The following is a 17,097-nucleotide window of genomic DNA, read 5'->3' on the forward strand; positions in this document are numbered from 1 at the left end:
CAAAATTATCATGGATTTTTTGTCAGGTTTCTCAGATTCAAGTCTCAAATCACATGTCAAGGATGTATTTTACTCACAGTCCCACACCCTCTGCATCATTCATCGTGTGTAGATATGTGTAGTCAGTCCAAGGGGAGAGACTTTGAAAATCAGGGTCAAGTTTATGTTACACACCCCCTGTAAGTACTTTTGGAGAAAGGAAAAGGTTCCTGTCTCTCTCTCTCTGTAGGGACATAATAAAGTTTTCCATCCTGCATTCTCTTCAGGATCTTATGTCTGAGGGCCTCTGTGTGCCCTGAAATTTCTCTTCATAAGCAGCCACTGCACCTGGTGAAAGCATCTCTGCGTGTATTTCTGTCATACTGATGTTATCAAGAAAATTATTCTGGTAGCTGGAGTAGGCAGTTCAATTTTCTGTTTCCTGAACTTAACCCTCTCAGATTTTTTCAGAATATAAGCACAGCCATTCTCAGGGTTTATATTCTGGATTTACAGTCTATCTTTTTGGTGACAAATGTTAGAGGTAACTTATTGAATGCAGAAGGACAAGTTTTGCAGTCTATTTCTATAGAAAATAAATATTCACTCAGCAGGTGTTTATGAAGCAGTAAACAAAACAATGAAGCCCTACCTGTATTAATACTGCTGCTCGGGATCTTTGGATTTAGATCCAGGATCATTCTGCAGTCTTTCTGAATTACCAAAGCTTTCTTTTCAGTCCATTTTAGCAAAATTCTACCTCTGTCTCACCACAGCTTTTCAGGAAGTTAAATATAATATCTTTGACTTAGTAATTTTCTTTCCGGTTTCGATGGGATTGTTCCAGGCTTGCCTGTTTTTGTACAGTAGATGGAGATTATCTGAGCTCAATCCCCAGCAATATGCTGAAAGACAGGAGAAATTGAATTTTGGTCCTTAACTGTTTGTCCCAAGGTGTTTCCACTAGGCTTTATTGAAGCCTCAGAGCTGACTCTGCTTGTGGTATGCCAAGAATGCACTGCACCCTTAGCAGCTAAAATCTAATTGCTGGTGCAGAAGTCCATCACTCAGCCACTTAATATTTGCAAGAATCTATTATGTGGATGGAGATATATTCCACAAATCATTTCAACCCACTGACATTTTCATCTCAGAGAAAATATTACAGAACTTGATGTCTTAAAATGTCTACAGGATTATGTAAACCGAGCCATTATCTGACTCTGAATGGGAAAGGAAAAATGAATTCTTTACTTATGTCACAATAGATGATGCCTTGTAAGTGGAAGTATTTTCTGATGTTAGAAGATTTTACTTTACAACCATGAATTCTTTATACATAGGCTTTATTTAAATAGAGCATGAAATAGCTTATTTTACACTAAGCTTTCTAATCTGAAGTCCAGTTTTGATTCACCAATTTTTAAAATATTTTTGAGTAAGTTGCCTAAAATCTATGGTATTTTTTTCTACTTTTGCTAGGATGTTGAAATTCCCAGTATCATAGGTCGACACATTATTATTTTGCGTCTATACTTTCCTTAGTGTAGTCTCTGTTTCAGGATAATATAGAGTTAAAATAATTTCCAGTAGTTCCTTTCAGATTACAGTGCGTGTGAAGACACTTGTACTGTAAATGCAGTCTTGCTTCTTTTTTGTTATCAGATATTTGCTATGCATCAAAATATTTTTGTATTCCTAACACAAAGACAGCACTACTTTAAGAGCAAGGCAGGGGGAGCAAGTTAACTGCAAAAATTATTTTTATCCATACATGAAAGTAAGAGTAATATCAATAAAAGAGTGTCAAATTAAGTGCAATTTAAAAATCAGAGCTAAAAGGATTATATATGTGTCCACTCTTTACAGGAAAGGCATTTTAAGGTGCTTTGTTCTGAGGCTGGCCAACTTTCATACCCCTGAACTTGTTTAATTATTTGAGTGCACTATTGGCTAGAATTGGGCCCAATTTCAAAAAGGATTTAGTATATCTTTAACTCCATCTTGAGTTCACAGAATCACAGAATTCACAGAATGACTAGGTTGGAAGGGATCTTCAAGATTATGAACTCCAACCCATCCCCTAACACCTCATCTAGACTGTGGCACTGAGTGCCACACCCAATCTTTTTTTAAACACATCCAGGGATGGTGACTCCACCACTTCTACTGGCAGACCATTCCAGTACTTTATCATTCTTTCCATAAAAACTTTTTCCTAATGTCCAACCTATATTTCCCTTGACACAGCTTGAGACTGTGTCCTCTGGTTCTGTCAGTATTGCCTAGAGAAAGAAACCAACCCTCACTTGGCTACAACCACCTTTCAGGGAGTTGTAAAGAGTGATAAGGTCACCCCTGAGTCTCCTTTTCTCCAGGCTAAACACCCCCAGCTCCCTCAGCCGTTCCTCACAGGGCTTGTGTTCCAAGCCCCTCACCAGCCTTGTTGCCTCCTCTGGATGCTCTCAAGCATCTCAACATCCTTCCTAAACTGAGTGGCCCAGGACTGGACACAGCACTCGAGGTGTGCCCTCACCATTGCTAAGTACAGGGGGAGAACAACCTCCCTGTTCCTGCTGGCCACACCATTCCTGATGCAGGCCAGGACACCCTTGGCCTTCTTGGCCACCAGGGCACCCCACTGGCTCATGTTCAGCCAGCTGTCACCAGCACCCCCAGGTCCCTTTCTGCCTGGGCACTGTCCAGCCACACCATCCCCAGCCTATAACACTGCAGGGGGTTATTGTGGCCAAAATGCAGAACTCAGCACTTGGATTTATTGAATTTCATCTTATGGGACTCTGCCCATTCGTCCAACTCTTCCAAGTCTCTCTGCAGAGCCCTCCTACCTTCCAACAGATCGACACACACTCCCAGCTTAGTGTCGTCTGCAAATTTACTAATGACAGGCTCAATCCCCTCATCCATGTGGTCAATAAAAACATTGAACAGAACTGGCCCCAGCACAGACCCCTGAGGGACACCACTGGTGACTGTCCCCAGCTGGATGCAGCACTGCTCACCACCACTCCCTGAGCCCGGCCATCCAGCCAGTTCTGAACCCAGCAAAGAGTGCTCCGGTCCCAGCCATGGGCTGCAGCTTCTCCAGGAGTGTGCTGTGGAAGACAGTGACAAAGGCCTTGCTGAAGTCTAAATAGACAACATCCACAGGCTTTCCTGCATCTCCCAGGCAGGTCACCTAGCAAAGCATTCAAGGGCATGCTTAAGCTTTGTTGAATCCAGACTATCACATACACTATGGATGTAATTTTTTTGCCAGGCATTAATGTTCTGGAAGTAATACCACCTTCATTATGCTATAATGGAAATAAATGGGCCTCATCCAGTTCATTGCAATCATTATGAAAATGCCGTTTCATTTGCAGGGGAGCAGTGGTGTGGATTAGACTTTTCTATAACATATATGCTTATATTACATCTACAATTTATGATGGACAGTTTTGATGCCATTGCTTTCTAACTGTGAAGAAAAGCCTCAGACCAAAGAGATGGAACCGAATGCAGTTGCATTTCATCTAGGCTTTTCCTTCTTGTTTTTTGCGCAAAATTTTTATCTGCTATTTCCCAACAAGATATCAGATTTCTGACGATACAAAGAACTGTAACCTGCTTTCTTTTTCTTCACAAAAATCCATCAGGAAAACTGTTACCCTCCTCAAAAGATGATCATATATAGAGGAGTGAGTATATGTGTGGCATGACTTCATGATGTAAGAGGTTTCCTTGGTGTGTTCTTATTCCAGAAAGAAATGTATTTGTAGAGTTCATGATCTTTATAAATCAAAACATAAAATAGTGGTGAGGTTTTCTACAATGAGCAAGAAAATAAGAATAGCAGTGAAATATATAAAAACATATACTCATTGGGAGCAGGAGAACAGGAAAAAATCTAGTTTGATGCAAGACTTTCTCATGTAGATTATCTCCGGTCGACTATGTGATTGAACATATATTGCAATATTTCCCCTCAACAGAAGGGACTAAAGGGATCTCATATTTATCTAAATGCTTATGTTTGCAATATTCTTAATGACAGGATAACTTGGAAAGCTTTATCACTCTGTCTCATTTGGTTTTATTTAACCAACATGATATGAAGTTCCAAGGTTTATGTATAGACTATAAAACCAAGATTACAAAACTATAAGACCAAGCTAACTTTCTGCTAAGGATTTAAGTATCTAAGACACTGCATAGAATATGACAACAGTAGGCTTCACTGAAATATTTGTGGTAAAAGATAAACAACACTACAGAAAGCACCATTTTTATTCAGCTACTAAGTGTAAACAAAATGGTGATGGTTAATTAATATGTGGTGCATCCCACGCAACAGCATATCCACTTGAAATGCCATTTTTTTAAACTTTTCCAATCTGTGTCATTCCCAATAGAATTTTTCTTTTCCTGAACCATTCTTGGACATGACTGATTTATCTGAATTAGGCAATAACAGGTGCACACAAACACTCATACATGTGTGCACATACCTATATAAATTATGACAAGAAATCAAATATTCTTTCCTGTCAGGTAGCAGAGAGTCACACTTTGTGACTGTCTATTCTGGTACTAAAGATTAAAATCCACCTCAGCAAATTTGCCATCCTAGATGTTTTTCAGCGCTGCTTTTGCTTTAGGGAACAATGTGGCTTTGGGAAGAGCTACAGAGTAAGGTTCAGGTTTTCTTCTCTCTCCCACCTATTCTGAATTGCCTAGGAATATGTCACTTGTAATGAAGCAAAAAACACATTTGTATGGTTTTATGAGCAACTTATACATAACTTTGCCAGTTTTCATAAAAGAAAAAAAAAAGCCGTTTTTTTAAAGCATCAGAGCAAATAAAGATGGTAAAATGTCAAACTAAATCAAATCTCAATTCCATACATGGTAGAAAAGTACCAGCAAAACTTCCCTGAATAAAAATATGCTGTACAGTCCCATATACATGCAAAAATGGTTAAACATAAAAATAATGACAAATGCCATGGCAAATGTCTGATCTGTTTACAGCTGGCGATATCCTTTCATGTGTCATACTAGGTACTTGAAAGTACAAAAAAAAGTAAATAATAAGACATGGAGATCAAGAAATTGTAACTTTTAGGAAACAGGAAAGACCTAGATCTGAAATTTCCTGCAGTTTATAGCTCGTGTAATAAAAGTTTTCAGTTCATTCCATTCAAATATCAGGATATTAATCACCTGGAATCTCATATCATGTCAGACTTCCCATAAATGCTTGATGTCAAATGTTATGTTATTAATTTTTATAAATTTTCTCATGGAAAAGGATTTTATTTCATATGCTTCTGGAAGGATATGAAGATCTATAGGCCTTCCCTAATGTTTGCAGTTTAGGGGAAAAAAAAGTGAAATAAAGCTAAATAAATGGATTATTTTATACTTTGCCAAAACAATTGCTTGAGTGTTGCTAGGATCATTCTGTTCCCTGATCTTCTGAGAGCTGAGAGATCTTAGAATGAGAGAGAAAAATAATTGCCTCAGAACCACTAAAGACTGAATAACATTTCCTTTAGTTTCCATGAAGCTGTCCTGAACAACAGTCAAACAGAAACCCCCACAACACCAGTGAATATTATGATTTCCGGAACGAGTCCTAAAATATCTGCAACTGGAGAGTCTGAAGAGCACTCAGGCTACACAAAATCAAAGCTGCAGATGTTGCCATGATGCCATGAGCATTGAGGTGGCCAGTTTTAGCTTTATTTTTCCTCCTTGACCTGTATTAGAATTGCAACCCAGGGTAGGATGCCATCAAGAAAGTACATTTATCCAGGCAATAAATACCACCTTGCTCTCTATTTCCATCACTTTTTTATATTGTGGAAAATCACAACCATGACCCTTTTCTTTTGATGACACAAACCTGCTCCATCATCATTTCCACTAAAACTCCATTTCTCATATAAAATGTCTTTAAAGAATCTACAATATTTTTAACATTTGTTATGCAATCAATACATTAAAATGTTCCTTATATAAGTATATTAAGACTATATTGAGCCCATACTGAAGTTCATTATTTCAGTCAATTAATCTCAATGCTTTGAAATGTACATTTTGGCTCAAAGATATTGATTTTGAAGTTGTAATTCCATAAATGGCTTGTGAAAAAAATAAAAAAGAAAAATAACTTTTTTTTTTTTAGAACTTGTCTCAAAGCTTTATTTTGGAAACTACATTTTTCTTTGAAATATATAAAAGATGACTCTTCAGAGAGATTTAAAAACTCAGACCAAAAGAAGCATTTTATTTCAGATAGAATGGAAATGTATTGTTCAATATAAGCTTTTTTGGGGTGGTAATTTTGAAGTAATGACATATTTTATTTAAAACTTAACTGTTGTGGGGTTTTTAATATTTAAGATCAGTCTGTCCTTTCAAATATTAATTATTTTTATAGCTCTGCTTGAGCTATATATCTTTTATTTTCCCATAGCACAGTCAGTATCAGCATTGATTACAAATTAATATTTAATGGAAATATTATTCATATTAATGTTGTTTATAAGTATATTTAATTTTATGATGGCAGTTCTTGTTTCCTTTTTCTTATTCAATTGAGTGATAGGTCACATCTGTGAATAAAGTTGCTTTTAGGATTCAGAACTACTTTGAACACAGAACTGTTTAAACATTAATGTTGCTCAACTCTATACCACAGCTTTAATATAACTAACCTCTAATACGCCTGGAGAAAATCCAGTCATTGGATAGTGGTAAGCAATGAGCTTGTATTTAAAAGTATTCACCTTGAGTCCTGTGTGCAGTTTTGAGCACCATGATATAAGGATATAAAGTTACTAGGGAGCATCCAGAGGAGGACTGTGAAGATACTTAAGTGAAGTGGAGAAGTCATATGAGGAGTGGATGAAATTACTTGCTTTGTTCAGCCTTGAGAAGAGGAGTCTGGAGGAAGACCTCATTGCTGTCTGCAACTTCCTCTTGAGGGGAAACACTAGCACTGATCTCTTGTTTGTGCTGACCAGTGGCAGGATCTGAGGGAATGGCCTGAAGCTGAACCAGGAGAGGTTTAGGCTGGATGTCAGGAAAAGGTCCTTCACCCAGAGGGTGGCTGGGCACTGGAACAGGCTCCCCTGGGAAATGTTCACAGCACCAAGCCTGACAGAGTTCAAGAAGCGTGTGAACGATCCTCCCAAGCACATGGTGTGACTTGGCGTTATGCTGTGGAGAGCCAGGAGCAGGACCCAGTGATCCTTGTGAATCACAGAATCATAGAATATCCTGAGTTAGAACTCAATAATGTTCCTTCTAGCTCAGAATATTCTATGATTTTATGATTCTTTGATCTATCTTGTGATCAGTCAGCTCAGATACTCTTGAATTTAGGAAATGTTCCTGTGTGGATACAAACTTGCACAGCACAGCCTTTCCATATGCTGTTTAAAAGCATCTGCAGACAGAAAAAGCTTAACTTTTTTTTTTTTTTTTTTTTTTTTTTTTTTTTTTTTTTTGCTACTGTGAATGTCAGCACTGGCTGGTAGATGTTATTCAGTCTCTATCTGTGACAGGCTGCCCTGCTCCTTGTGTGAGGGGGCGTTAAAGCACATTCTTGCAGCATGGAAAGAGGTATTACAGAAATTACCATAAAAAAGTAGCTGTCCTCAAGCACATATAGTTGGGTTGCAGACCTCCATTTTAACCACCCTGAAGCAAAACTGCAGATGTTTTTATGGTTTTCTTCTAGCACCTTATTATAAAGGATGAATCCTTTGCTCTCCCTTATTAACAGCTAATCTGACCCTGTGTATCCAGTGTGAAAACCACGGAAGAGATTGATTAAAAACATAAAGGCTTTATTTTGACATACTGGAAAGCAGGGAAGGACTCACTGAACTGAGAGTCCTTAGGAATGTGTCACATCCAATGGCCAATAGTACCATGCAAAATTATTGTCCAAGGCTGTCAGAATCTGTGGTATTGATGATTCCAAGATTGTAAGAAGTCTCTGTCTTTCTGCCCTGTTGCCAAAGAAGAAGTCATAATTCGTCTGTGCTGGTTTTCAAGGTTGTTTATTCTTGCTTATCTCTAACATGTTCTGCTGCCCTGCCGCAGGTCTGTCCTGCAGGGCAGCGTGTGGGGCTCTGCCCTCAGTGGGATGCTACAAACATTAAATACCAGAAACTACCTGTGCTGTATTTACAATAATGTGCCAATATCTATCATCTACGTTGAACAGTGTGTTCCCAGCCTAAACCAATAGAAAAATGTCAACACTACAGTGAAACATGGAGGGCATGAAGAAGGAGGAAAAGGACAAGACACACCCAATTTCCTCCATCTTGTCCCCTTTGAACCCCTAATCTAGAATTCTAAAATTTTACTTTTGCAGCCGTGCCACACTTAATTATTACTTATATCAAACACTCAGAGCCTGTAATTCATCCTGTAAGATTGAAAACTCTTTTCCATGGACAGAGATCAGAGACAGTGTCTCTCGGGGCTCTGTCCAGGGGGGTTCCTACACCCCCTTTCAGCAACCCAAGCCCTCCAGGGCAGCCAGAGGGAAGCCCTGGATTCCCACACAAGACAATCAAACAAAGCATTACAAGAAGACAAATGTACACTTTTCTTTTTCTTTTCCAGAACTGCATAAAAAAGAAAAAATAATGGAATCTGGTGAATATTCTCTCATTTTTATCTTACTCTTAAAAAAATCTAATATTTTAAATTAATTCTTGTCAAAAGTTAATATTTGATATTTTTTTAAATTTGCTTTTACAGGCAAAATAACAAAGAAAGAAACAAAAGTACATGGTAAGTCCTGTAAAAGACTGTAAGTTTCAGAGTCTCATTTATCTGGTTTGATTTTCAGTTAAGATAGGATTATGTAGAGGGATAAAAAAATAAATCCATTAATATAATTTTGCTGGTTTAATTAAAGTTACTTAAGCAATTGAATGGATGTGGAGCAGCAACCATTCAGTCTTCTGGAATTGAGATCTAATTAAATGCTGAGAAGAACAGGAAGGAAATAAATCTTTATTTTAACTTTTAAAAGGTCTCTCTTTTCAAAGAAAGTTACAGTAAATGGATGGAAAACAAACACAAAATACAAGATTCAGAATGTGGAGGGTAGGAAAAAAGTAGGCTGTTTAATATTTTTATGCCAAGGACTCATGCATTTTATTGTTGCAGCAAGCTGCTCTTGCTCTCAAGTGGAACACACTTCTCCAGTTTATCCAAATTTGGGGGAGCATAAGAATTTTCTCCTTTTACAGCCAAGCCTGATGACTCATTCATCAGATGACTTTATTTTCTCAGATACAAATTTGGAGCAAGAAATACCTACAGTAGAAAGTCAATTTGTAGAAAAATGAATCTGTCCTTTTCTATAACATAAAAACCTGTCAAAGTGCTTCAGAATGAAGGTGTGAATAATGAAAAAGAGAAATGTTGTAGTTCCATTAATTTGCTTTTAGTTAATGCATTCGTGAAGAACAGTAAAGAAATAAAACTGAAAAAACTTATATAAAGGAAGAATTTTGAAACTGGATCCTCCTCTGCATCAATTCTAGAAGTTTCAATGAACTCAGAACAAAAAAAAAAAAAAAAGTGAACAAATTCCTAACTTCTGCAAATCACTGAAATTTTAAAAAAAACTTTTCTATTGCATACTTTCTACCTATGTTTAACATATGCACATCCTAGAGGCTATTTTACTTCTTGCCTCATCCTGACACTTGAAAATAGCAGAGCTATTGAAGTTCCATATATTACTTATCTATTGGCCTTGTTTTCGACTGCTTTTAATCTGCAGGTTAATTAATCATCTGCCATGAGACTAAACAAGCAATACATGTGTGTGTCAGTTTTTGTCTACATAAAAAATGAAATCCTGCTCTGCATAGATAAGTAGCACATTGACAAAAGGAAGAGGTGTTAGGATAAATTTAATTCCTTTATTCATTTATTCAATTTGTTTCTGTGAATGTTTTATTTTACAGCAGCTGTGGAAACTCCAAAGTCAAAAGGTGAGTAATTTGATTGGTTTTGAAAATTGAAATGGAAGAATGCTGCTGTTAACTTTACTGTAATGAAAAGAAAAGCTGCTTGTGAAAAAGACTTTTAACAATATGACTTATTTGAAACAAACAGCCTTTTAAATTCTAATTGTGTTTTCCTTGCAGCATCTCAAAGCAGGCATCTTTTCCTCAGATTTTTCATGGACTAACTGTAATTCTCCAACAATCTGACATTCACTTTCTAACCCTAACTCAAGCCATAGGGCTTTTGTTACAGGCAGAAAGGAGAAGTAACCAGTCTTCTACAGAGGCATGACACAAAGCAATATTTCTCTTTTTGCCATTCTAACTGCGGGACAAAACCAGTGACTGAACAGTTGTTTTCTTTAAGGAGTCTAGGGAGTTTTGCAGGGAGGTTTGGTGTAACAGGCTTTGAGTACCTTTCATACACGAACTGTGGATGGCAGAAGGTAGGAGGTGTGAGAGCATCAATGCTTGCCTCAAAGGTTCCTCCTTTCCACGAGACACAGGGAACTGGAACTGGTAAGAAACATTAAGGATGTAAATTCAAACTGAGCAAATGTAGCAAATATTTAATTGTTTCACATCAGTGTCTGGTTTTTATAGACATACAGTGTAAGTTACTAGCTCCAAATTTCCCTCAAGAACATTACAGATTTCAGCTGTAACTTAAAAAAATGGAAAATGGAATGCCAGGTTACAAACTGTCCATCACTTGTAGTCAATATTTATTCATATCAATGGCCACCATACTTTTATAAGCATTCTCTTTCAGACAAATGGGAAGAACAAAAAGTTTTAGGAAGTTCAGTTAATTAAGGATAAGTAGAAACAATGGGTTTCCATTATATAATAAAGTAATAATTCTGTTATTTCTGTTGTTAAAAGAGTAGTCTCATAACTGAAGGTGTTGGTCTCTGCCACATTAGTTTTGCTGTAGGATCAACATAATATTGAACCTGAAATTGATCCCCAGTGTATAAGTAATGACGACTTTGTTTTATTCCTCATTAAATAAAAATGAGCTGATTTTAACTCTGCAGAAATTGTTGATTTCTTAAAAATTTCTTGTTAGCAAGTCATCTAAATTTGAATTTATGTTGCTAATTTTGAAACTCAAACATAGCCTGCACTCCAGGGGGAAAATCATATTTATATGAAAATGTTACAGCTGTTCCTTTTGCCACTTAGCAAGAATCACAAAGGAATGTTGTTATTTTCTTCTATATTCTTTTGTGATGCAGACAAATTCTTGTATGCAGTAGTGTTTAATAGTAGTCATTAAGTAGTGTTTAACCTCTTTTTTAGTCTGAAGAAAAAAATATCTTTTCAATTCATATTTCTTTGTTCTACATTGTTGTTATTTATTTTTTATGCTTCTCATTTTTCTCCTGTTAGTCCTTAGAGACTTAGCAGCTCTAAAATTTTTTTAGCATACTCATGGAAGGCAAGCGATTCTGTTCTGAAAAAAGCAAGGCTTTTGATGAAATTATCTTCTTTGGTAATTAAACATAAATAATCTGCTGGCATAGAAGGAGCTGTGGACGTTCCCACTACCCTGTACTTCTTATGAACTATCAAATACACATGGAGCTTTCTTGCATTTTCTCACAAGCCACTACAACATGATTTTTTTAAAATTTCTCCATATAACAGAACAGTTCCTAAACCATAGCATACACTTCTTAGGTTAATGATTTCTTGATTTTTGTGATGTCACAATGAGGAGCTTCTGACCTCAGGGTTCAATAAGTGAAATGTTTTTTGTTTCCAGTGGGAATGATTTCTTTCAGTCTTCCATCACACTGAGCAAATATCTCAAAATAGCTTTAAAATCAGTGACATTTTAGAATGCATATTTTTGATGTGGATGCTAGTTATGCAACCTGTCTCTTTTGGGATAAAAATATTCTGACATATTTGATTGTAGCCTACAGCTATTGAGACTGCACAAATATTTGACTGATGAATTGCTCTCCTAGCCACTTTCAGCATAAAACAATATCTGCTGAATTGTCTCTCATTTGTTTCCTAAGAGCTTATGATGGAATCAGAGAAACAATGATAAAGTAAATTGCCCATTTGATTTACATTATGTCAAGTTGTCAATAATTTTGCTGAGAAATTAAAAAATAGATGTGGGAATATTTCTCCATTTGTTTAATAAATTTTTAAAACTATATTTTACTGAAAATATAGATCCCTGATGAATTCTTGATTTTACCTGAGGAGAAAATTATAATACATTACAACATTCATATTACCTAAGTCATATGGCTAAAAGATCAGCTTTTCAAATAGGGAATACCTGGAACAGGATCATTTTTCACAAAGAGATCATCTTTCAGACTGCCATTCAGAAGTGGCAAGAACTTTGAAAATGCCCAGTGGAAGAGATGACATCTTGACCTACTAAGAAACCTTATCTCTGTTCTGATAGAAACAGAGACAATCAGATCTTCTGAATCTTATTCCAAACACTGACTCTAAACGGATTGGCTTCCTGTTTATGGAGACTTTCAAAGTGACAACTATTACCTTGAGAATAAAAGACCACACAGCATCACCAAAAGAGCTCATGCCTCTCTTCTGAAAAAGCAAAAGGAATAACAGAATGTCCTGTTTGTCCTCCCAGATACTGCTCTGCCATGTCTAGATAATGTTACTTGGCAGTTCCCAAAAGTTACTGGAGCTCTGTTCTGTCTCAGCAAGTTCTTTAAAAGCACTCACTCATGGAAGTGGTGGTGTATTGGTGGATTCACTGAAAGCCAGAATGCTGTTACTATATCTATAGCTGGTTGTTATAGCAGCCTCGATGTTTCTCAAGGAATGGATGTTCCTTCATGATAACCACACTTGTGGTCTACCACCAGAACATACTTTTGATGACTAAACATCTGATTTTCTCAGAAAGCTGCATTGCTTTTCTAGCCTGCAGTTCAGTATCCAGAAAAAAATACCTTTATTCCATTAATATTCTGGATTTCAGAGATTTTACAAACCAAAATTCCTTTTATTTCAGCTAAAAAGGATAAAAATGTTTTGAAAAAAACAATTGTTCTCAATAACTCATTTAACCCTTGTGTCATAGCTGCTTTTGCAGTTTTAATGTGAAAAATATATTTTGAAATTAGTACGGGACAGGTTTCTGGTGTCCCTTTTAATATATTTCTTTCCATATTCAAATAGGCTTATTCTCCAAGATACTGACCACTTCAGGAAGCATTTTAGAAGGACTGTGGTATTGATTTGCTCAGTGCTCAGTATAATCTTGTCTTATCCTCTGATAAGCCTAGTTCATGGTTAGTATAAGTAGTACTGCTCATCTGGGCCCAGTTAACTTGGATAACAATAGTACAGGTCTACAATAAGTATTAAGGGCCTTTGGTTCTTTTAGACTTTCTCTAGTACCAATAAGAAATTAGATACTTAGAAAAAAAGGGAGTATTCCATTTCTATCCTTGAGGATTCTATCCTGAGTCAGACATATTTTAAACCTAGATTTTATTTTCAGGAAAATTGAAGATTATCTTCAATAAAATAAGTTCCCTGAGATAACTGAGGTACAGAAGTGCAATATTTCACTATTTACATGGAGCTTGCTCACAATCACATGCTCATATCACAAGGGAGTAATTGATGCCTGTGAGTGGGTTTATCCCACTCAACATGAAGCAGTTAATCTATTGATACCTGACTTTTCACTGAATATCAGATTCAGGGAATCTGTGAGCAGAAGATCATTCCTTTGGCCCCCAGCAGACATTGCAGACAGAACACAGCTTATTAACTGAGCTGATCTGCTTGAGCCATCATGCCTAGCAGCTCCAGAATGCTCTTGAAAGGATATCCTGGTGGCACCCCTGGGGCCAGATTTGCAGTCCAGGCAGAAGGGAAGCAGTGAGAATACATGGAGGCACTTTATAGGTGCTTTGAATTCCCTGACTTTCTCAGGATAAATAATGATAACAGAACATGACCCTCAGAATTTATCTTGTCTCTAAAAGCCAGACTCATAATTTTCAACTGTGATTTGTTCTAATAAAATGATAGGATGAAATAACAAGATGAGATTTTGTTATAGTGCTAATGACCCCAAAGCTGCATATATTTTCTATACCCATCAGATGTAAATTAATTTTCATTGTCCACTTTACATCCTGCCACTTATGCTGATTGTTCTTTACACTACTTTCAAACAATGAGAGTGAAACTTATTTTCTTAATGCCACATTTTTTGACTTGAACACTGTAAGGCGATAGCCTTTTAAATTAAAGCAAGGATTTTATTTATCATAATAATTACAAGTTATGGCTACAAAAACTTGGTTTCACAGAAGTGAAGTGTTGGAAGTGCCACTTACAGCTAAAAATGTACATTTATCAATTTACAATATTTAACCCCAAATAATTCAATTAAATAAGAAATATATATATTGTCTTAAACATATAATCTTGTATATCACCAAACCTGCATTGTAAATTGTCAGAAATTATAAAAGATACCCATAATTATGTGAGCAAAGTCTAATAGCACCCCTTCTTGCACCACCTCTTCTTAGGTAGTTTCATACTTAATATCCCTTGTCTCCCAAGATGTGTAAATTAATTTACAAAGTGTGCTTACCAAGCTTGTGAATAAGCAATTGGATATGTCCATGCATCCTGACTTGGGCTGCTCAGCTGCTTCCCCTGGTGTCAGTAAAGGCTAAGCAGCCCTGCTTCACAAGTGGTCTGGTCCACATTTCTGGCTTACCCACAGAAATCTCAGTATTCAGAAGGACCAAGTTAGATGTCAGAGCATAAAGCTGAGAATATGGGGCAATGTTTTGCTGTGTCAGGGGTGCAGAGTAGAAGTTTCTGCTGCTGCAACAGAAAACCATGCTTGCTTGGGGAACTCTCAAATGGCTGGGCAAGGTAAAGATCTGCTTGCTTTGCTCTCTTCTCCATTACAAGAGATGTGCTTTATTTTATCCTCTGTTTCATTTCACATCACAGAATAATGTAATGGTTTGTGTTGAGAGGGACCTTAAAGACCATCTGCTTCCAAGCCCCCTGCACTGGGCAGCCCCATCTTCTGTTTGATAAAACCTTCTATTTATTTTCTGAAAGAAAATGAAAAAAGAAATCACTCTTCTTTCAGACAGATAAAAAATATCTATTATGTATTCATATCTTGGGGGGGATTCTTATGGTTGGAAATCTTTGAAATATTTTGTCTGAAAATAACATGTAAGCACTTAAGAAGAGCTTTATTTGATGTAGCAACACCTCTGATAGAAATCTTGCTTAAACTGTATCTTTTATTTGCAGCAGGTCTTGAAAAAAAAGAAGGAAAAGCAACAAAGGCAGTAATGCAAGGTAAAAAGAAAAGAAAAACATGTTGGTGTTATCTTTCTTAAAACACAATGGCACAGAAACAATAATCTCAAATTCAGAGAGCTGGATGACAGCAACCTTTAAATCCATTAGTTCACCAGTATTTTTTCAGAGTTCTACTGTGTTTGTCAGAGCAACAGGGAATTTCCATTGTAAAACTAGCTTTGTCCCAGTTCCACAAAACTACCACCCCAACAAAAAGCTTCAGGTAGATGGCTGCCAATTGCAGACAAAAGGTTCTGTGCTGGGACTTAGTGACCCACTGATCTTGCAAAAGGCTTCCTGCCCCTGTAGCCTGGACAGTAACTTCAGTAACTTCCACTGAAGTGAAGGGGCAGAGGCTCTCCAAAGTCAGCTCAGCTACCCTTCTTGTCCCAGATGAAACATCAACCCCATGAAAAGTCACAAAAGCCCACTGCAGAGAATCTCAAAAAAGTTTTGAGACCAGACCTTGTAGAAATTTTTCCCAAAAATCTTAGGATTGGTATGGATAAGGCATGAGTGGGAATGTCTGAATAGAAACACCAGAAGAAAGGCTGCAAGAATCAGGTGTGAATGGCATATAATTCAAAAGGACACAAAGTCTATATCCAGTGTCCCAAGTCAACAACAGCAGGAATACCAAGGAATGGTCTACACTAAGGTCAAAACAAAACTCAAGCTACTGAGTGAACACAAAAAGAGGATTGATGCCTTAAACCATCTAAAGATGTGTCTTTTCCTATTATATGCAGTTTTTTTATTATTATTATTATTATTATTACCTTCAGCATTATATCTTGCATACTTGCTTCTTGTACACTTGTTAAATGCAATCCATTCTTTTTTAGGTCAGTAGGGTAAGAAGCAAAGTAATAAAAAGGGTGTATAAATGCCCAAAGCTTATCAGCTCAGGCTTCTTTTATGTGATTGAGGTGATTTTTGTACTTATTCATGCTCAAATTGGCAGCTAGAGTCCTGATGATGAACTTGCCAATAACCCCTATTATAAGGTGTAAGACATGTTTACTGATGTGGCTTTGGTCAGTCGAGCTATTATCCTTTCCTTTTCTCTAGTCTCTCAGCTTCAGCTTTACTCAGAATTACTCAAGCCAGCACAGACATCCTGCAGCAGCTGTCAGCTGCTTGGTAGTTGTCAGGGAAAATGTTGTAATTAGGTGGGCCTTGGCCTAGATTTCAGGCATTGTTAGGCTGGGTATCTTCACATTATTCTCTGTTGCCACACAAGTGCTTCTCCAGACTACAGTCTCCACTGCTTCCTCTCTTTTTGTTTTTTTTCTCATGCAACAATAAGGTGTATGGTTGCTGTAAGATATATCCTTTCTCCAATATTCCACCATTAGCTGGGATTTTTATCTGCCAAACAATTTAACTGTGCCACAAAGAGCGCAGACTGAGCAGTACAAACTATAGTTTCACATGGCTGGCATGGAGCAGGGTTTTCTATACCACAGGTTGTGATACCCAAGGAACTCAAAAGAGGGGAAAGCTGTTTCCCATGACAGCAGGCAACAGCAGCAGCAGCACTGCTCTCACCCCATGCCAGCACTACCTAGTCTCTCCAAATCAAAGGAATAAGAGCAACATGTAATGTCTTTCACAACTATTTCTGCAGCTACTTCCCAGTGCTGGCAGCAGCTAGTTCCTCTGATGCCCAGAAGTGACCACAAACACTTTCACACAGCAG

At 37.1% G+C, this 17,097-nt stretch overlaps 1 protein-coding gene across 15 annotated transcripts in view; it reads left to right on the forward strand.

The window, feature by feature from the left end:
- The window catches only part of TRDN (triadin), a 227,942-nt gene that overhangs the window by 138,747 nt on the left and 72,098 nt on the right, over positions 1–17,097 (forward strand). For 8 of the 15 annotated variants that reach the window (XM_077782243.1, XM_077782247.1, XM_077782237.1 and 5 more), the window contains 4 exons: positions 8,632–8,664; positions 8,770–8,802; positions 9,993–10,019; positions 15,345–15,392. In XM_077782243.1, the coding sequence (XP_077638369.1) occupies positions 8,632–8,664; positions 8,770–8,802; positions 9,993–10,019; positions 15,345–15,392 (141 nt within the window). The remainder of the gene's footprint in view (positions 1–8,631; positions 8,665–8,769; positions 8,803–9,992; positions 10,020–15,344; positions 15,393–17,097) is intronic. The other 7 variants (XM_077782240.1, XM_077782239.1, XM_077782238.1 and 4 more) reach the window with 7 other exon arrangements.

Source organism: Lonchura striata, chromosome 3 (genome assembly GCF_046129695.1).
Source record: "Lonchura striata isolate bLonStr1 chromosome 3, bLonStr1.mat, whole genome shotgun sequence".
Lineage (NCBI taxonomy): Eukaryota > Metazoa > Chordata > Aves > Passeriformes > Estrildidae > Lonchura > Lonchura striata.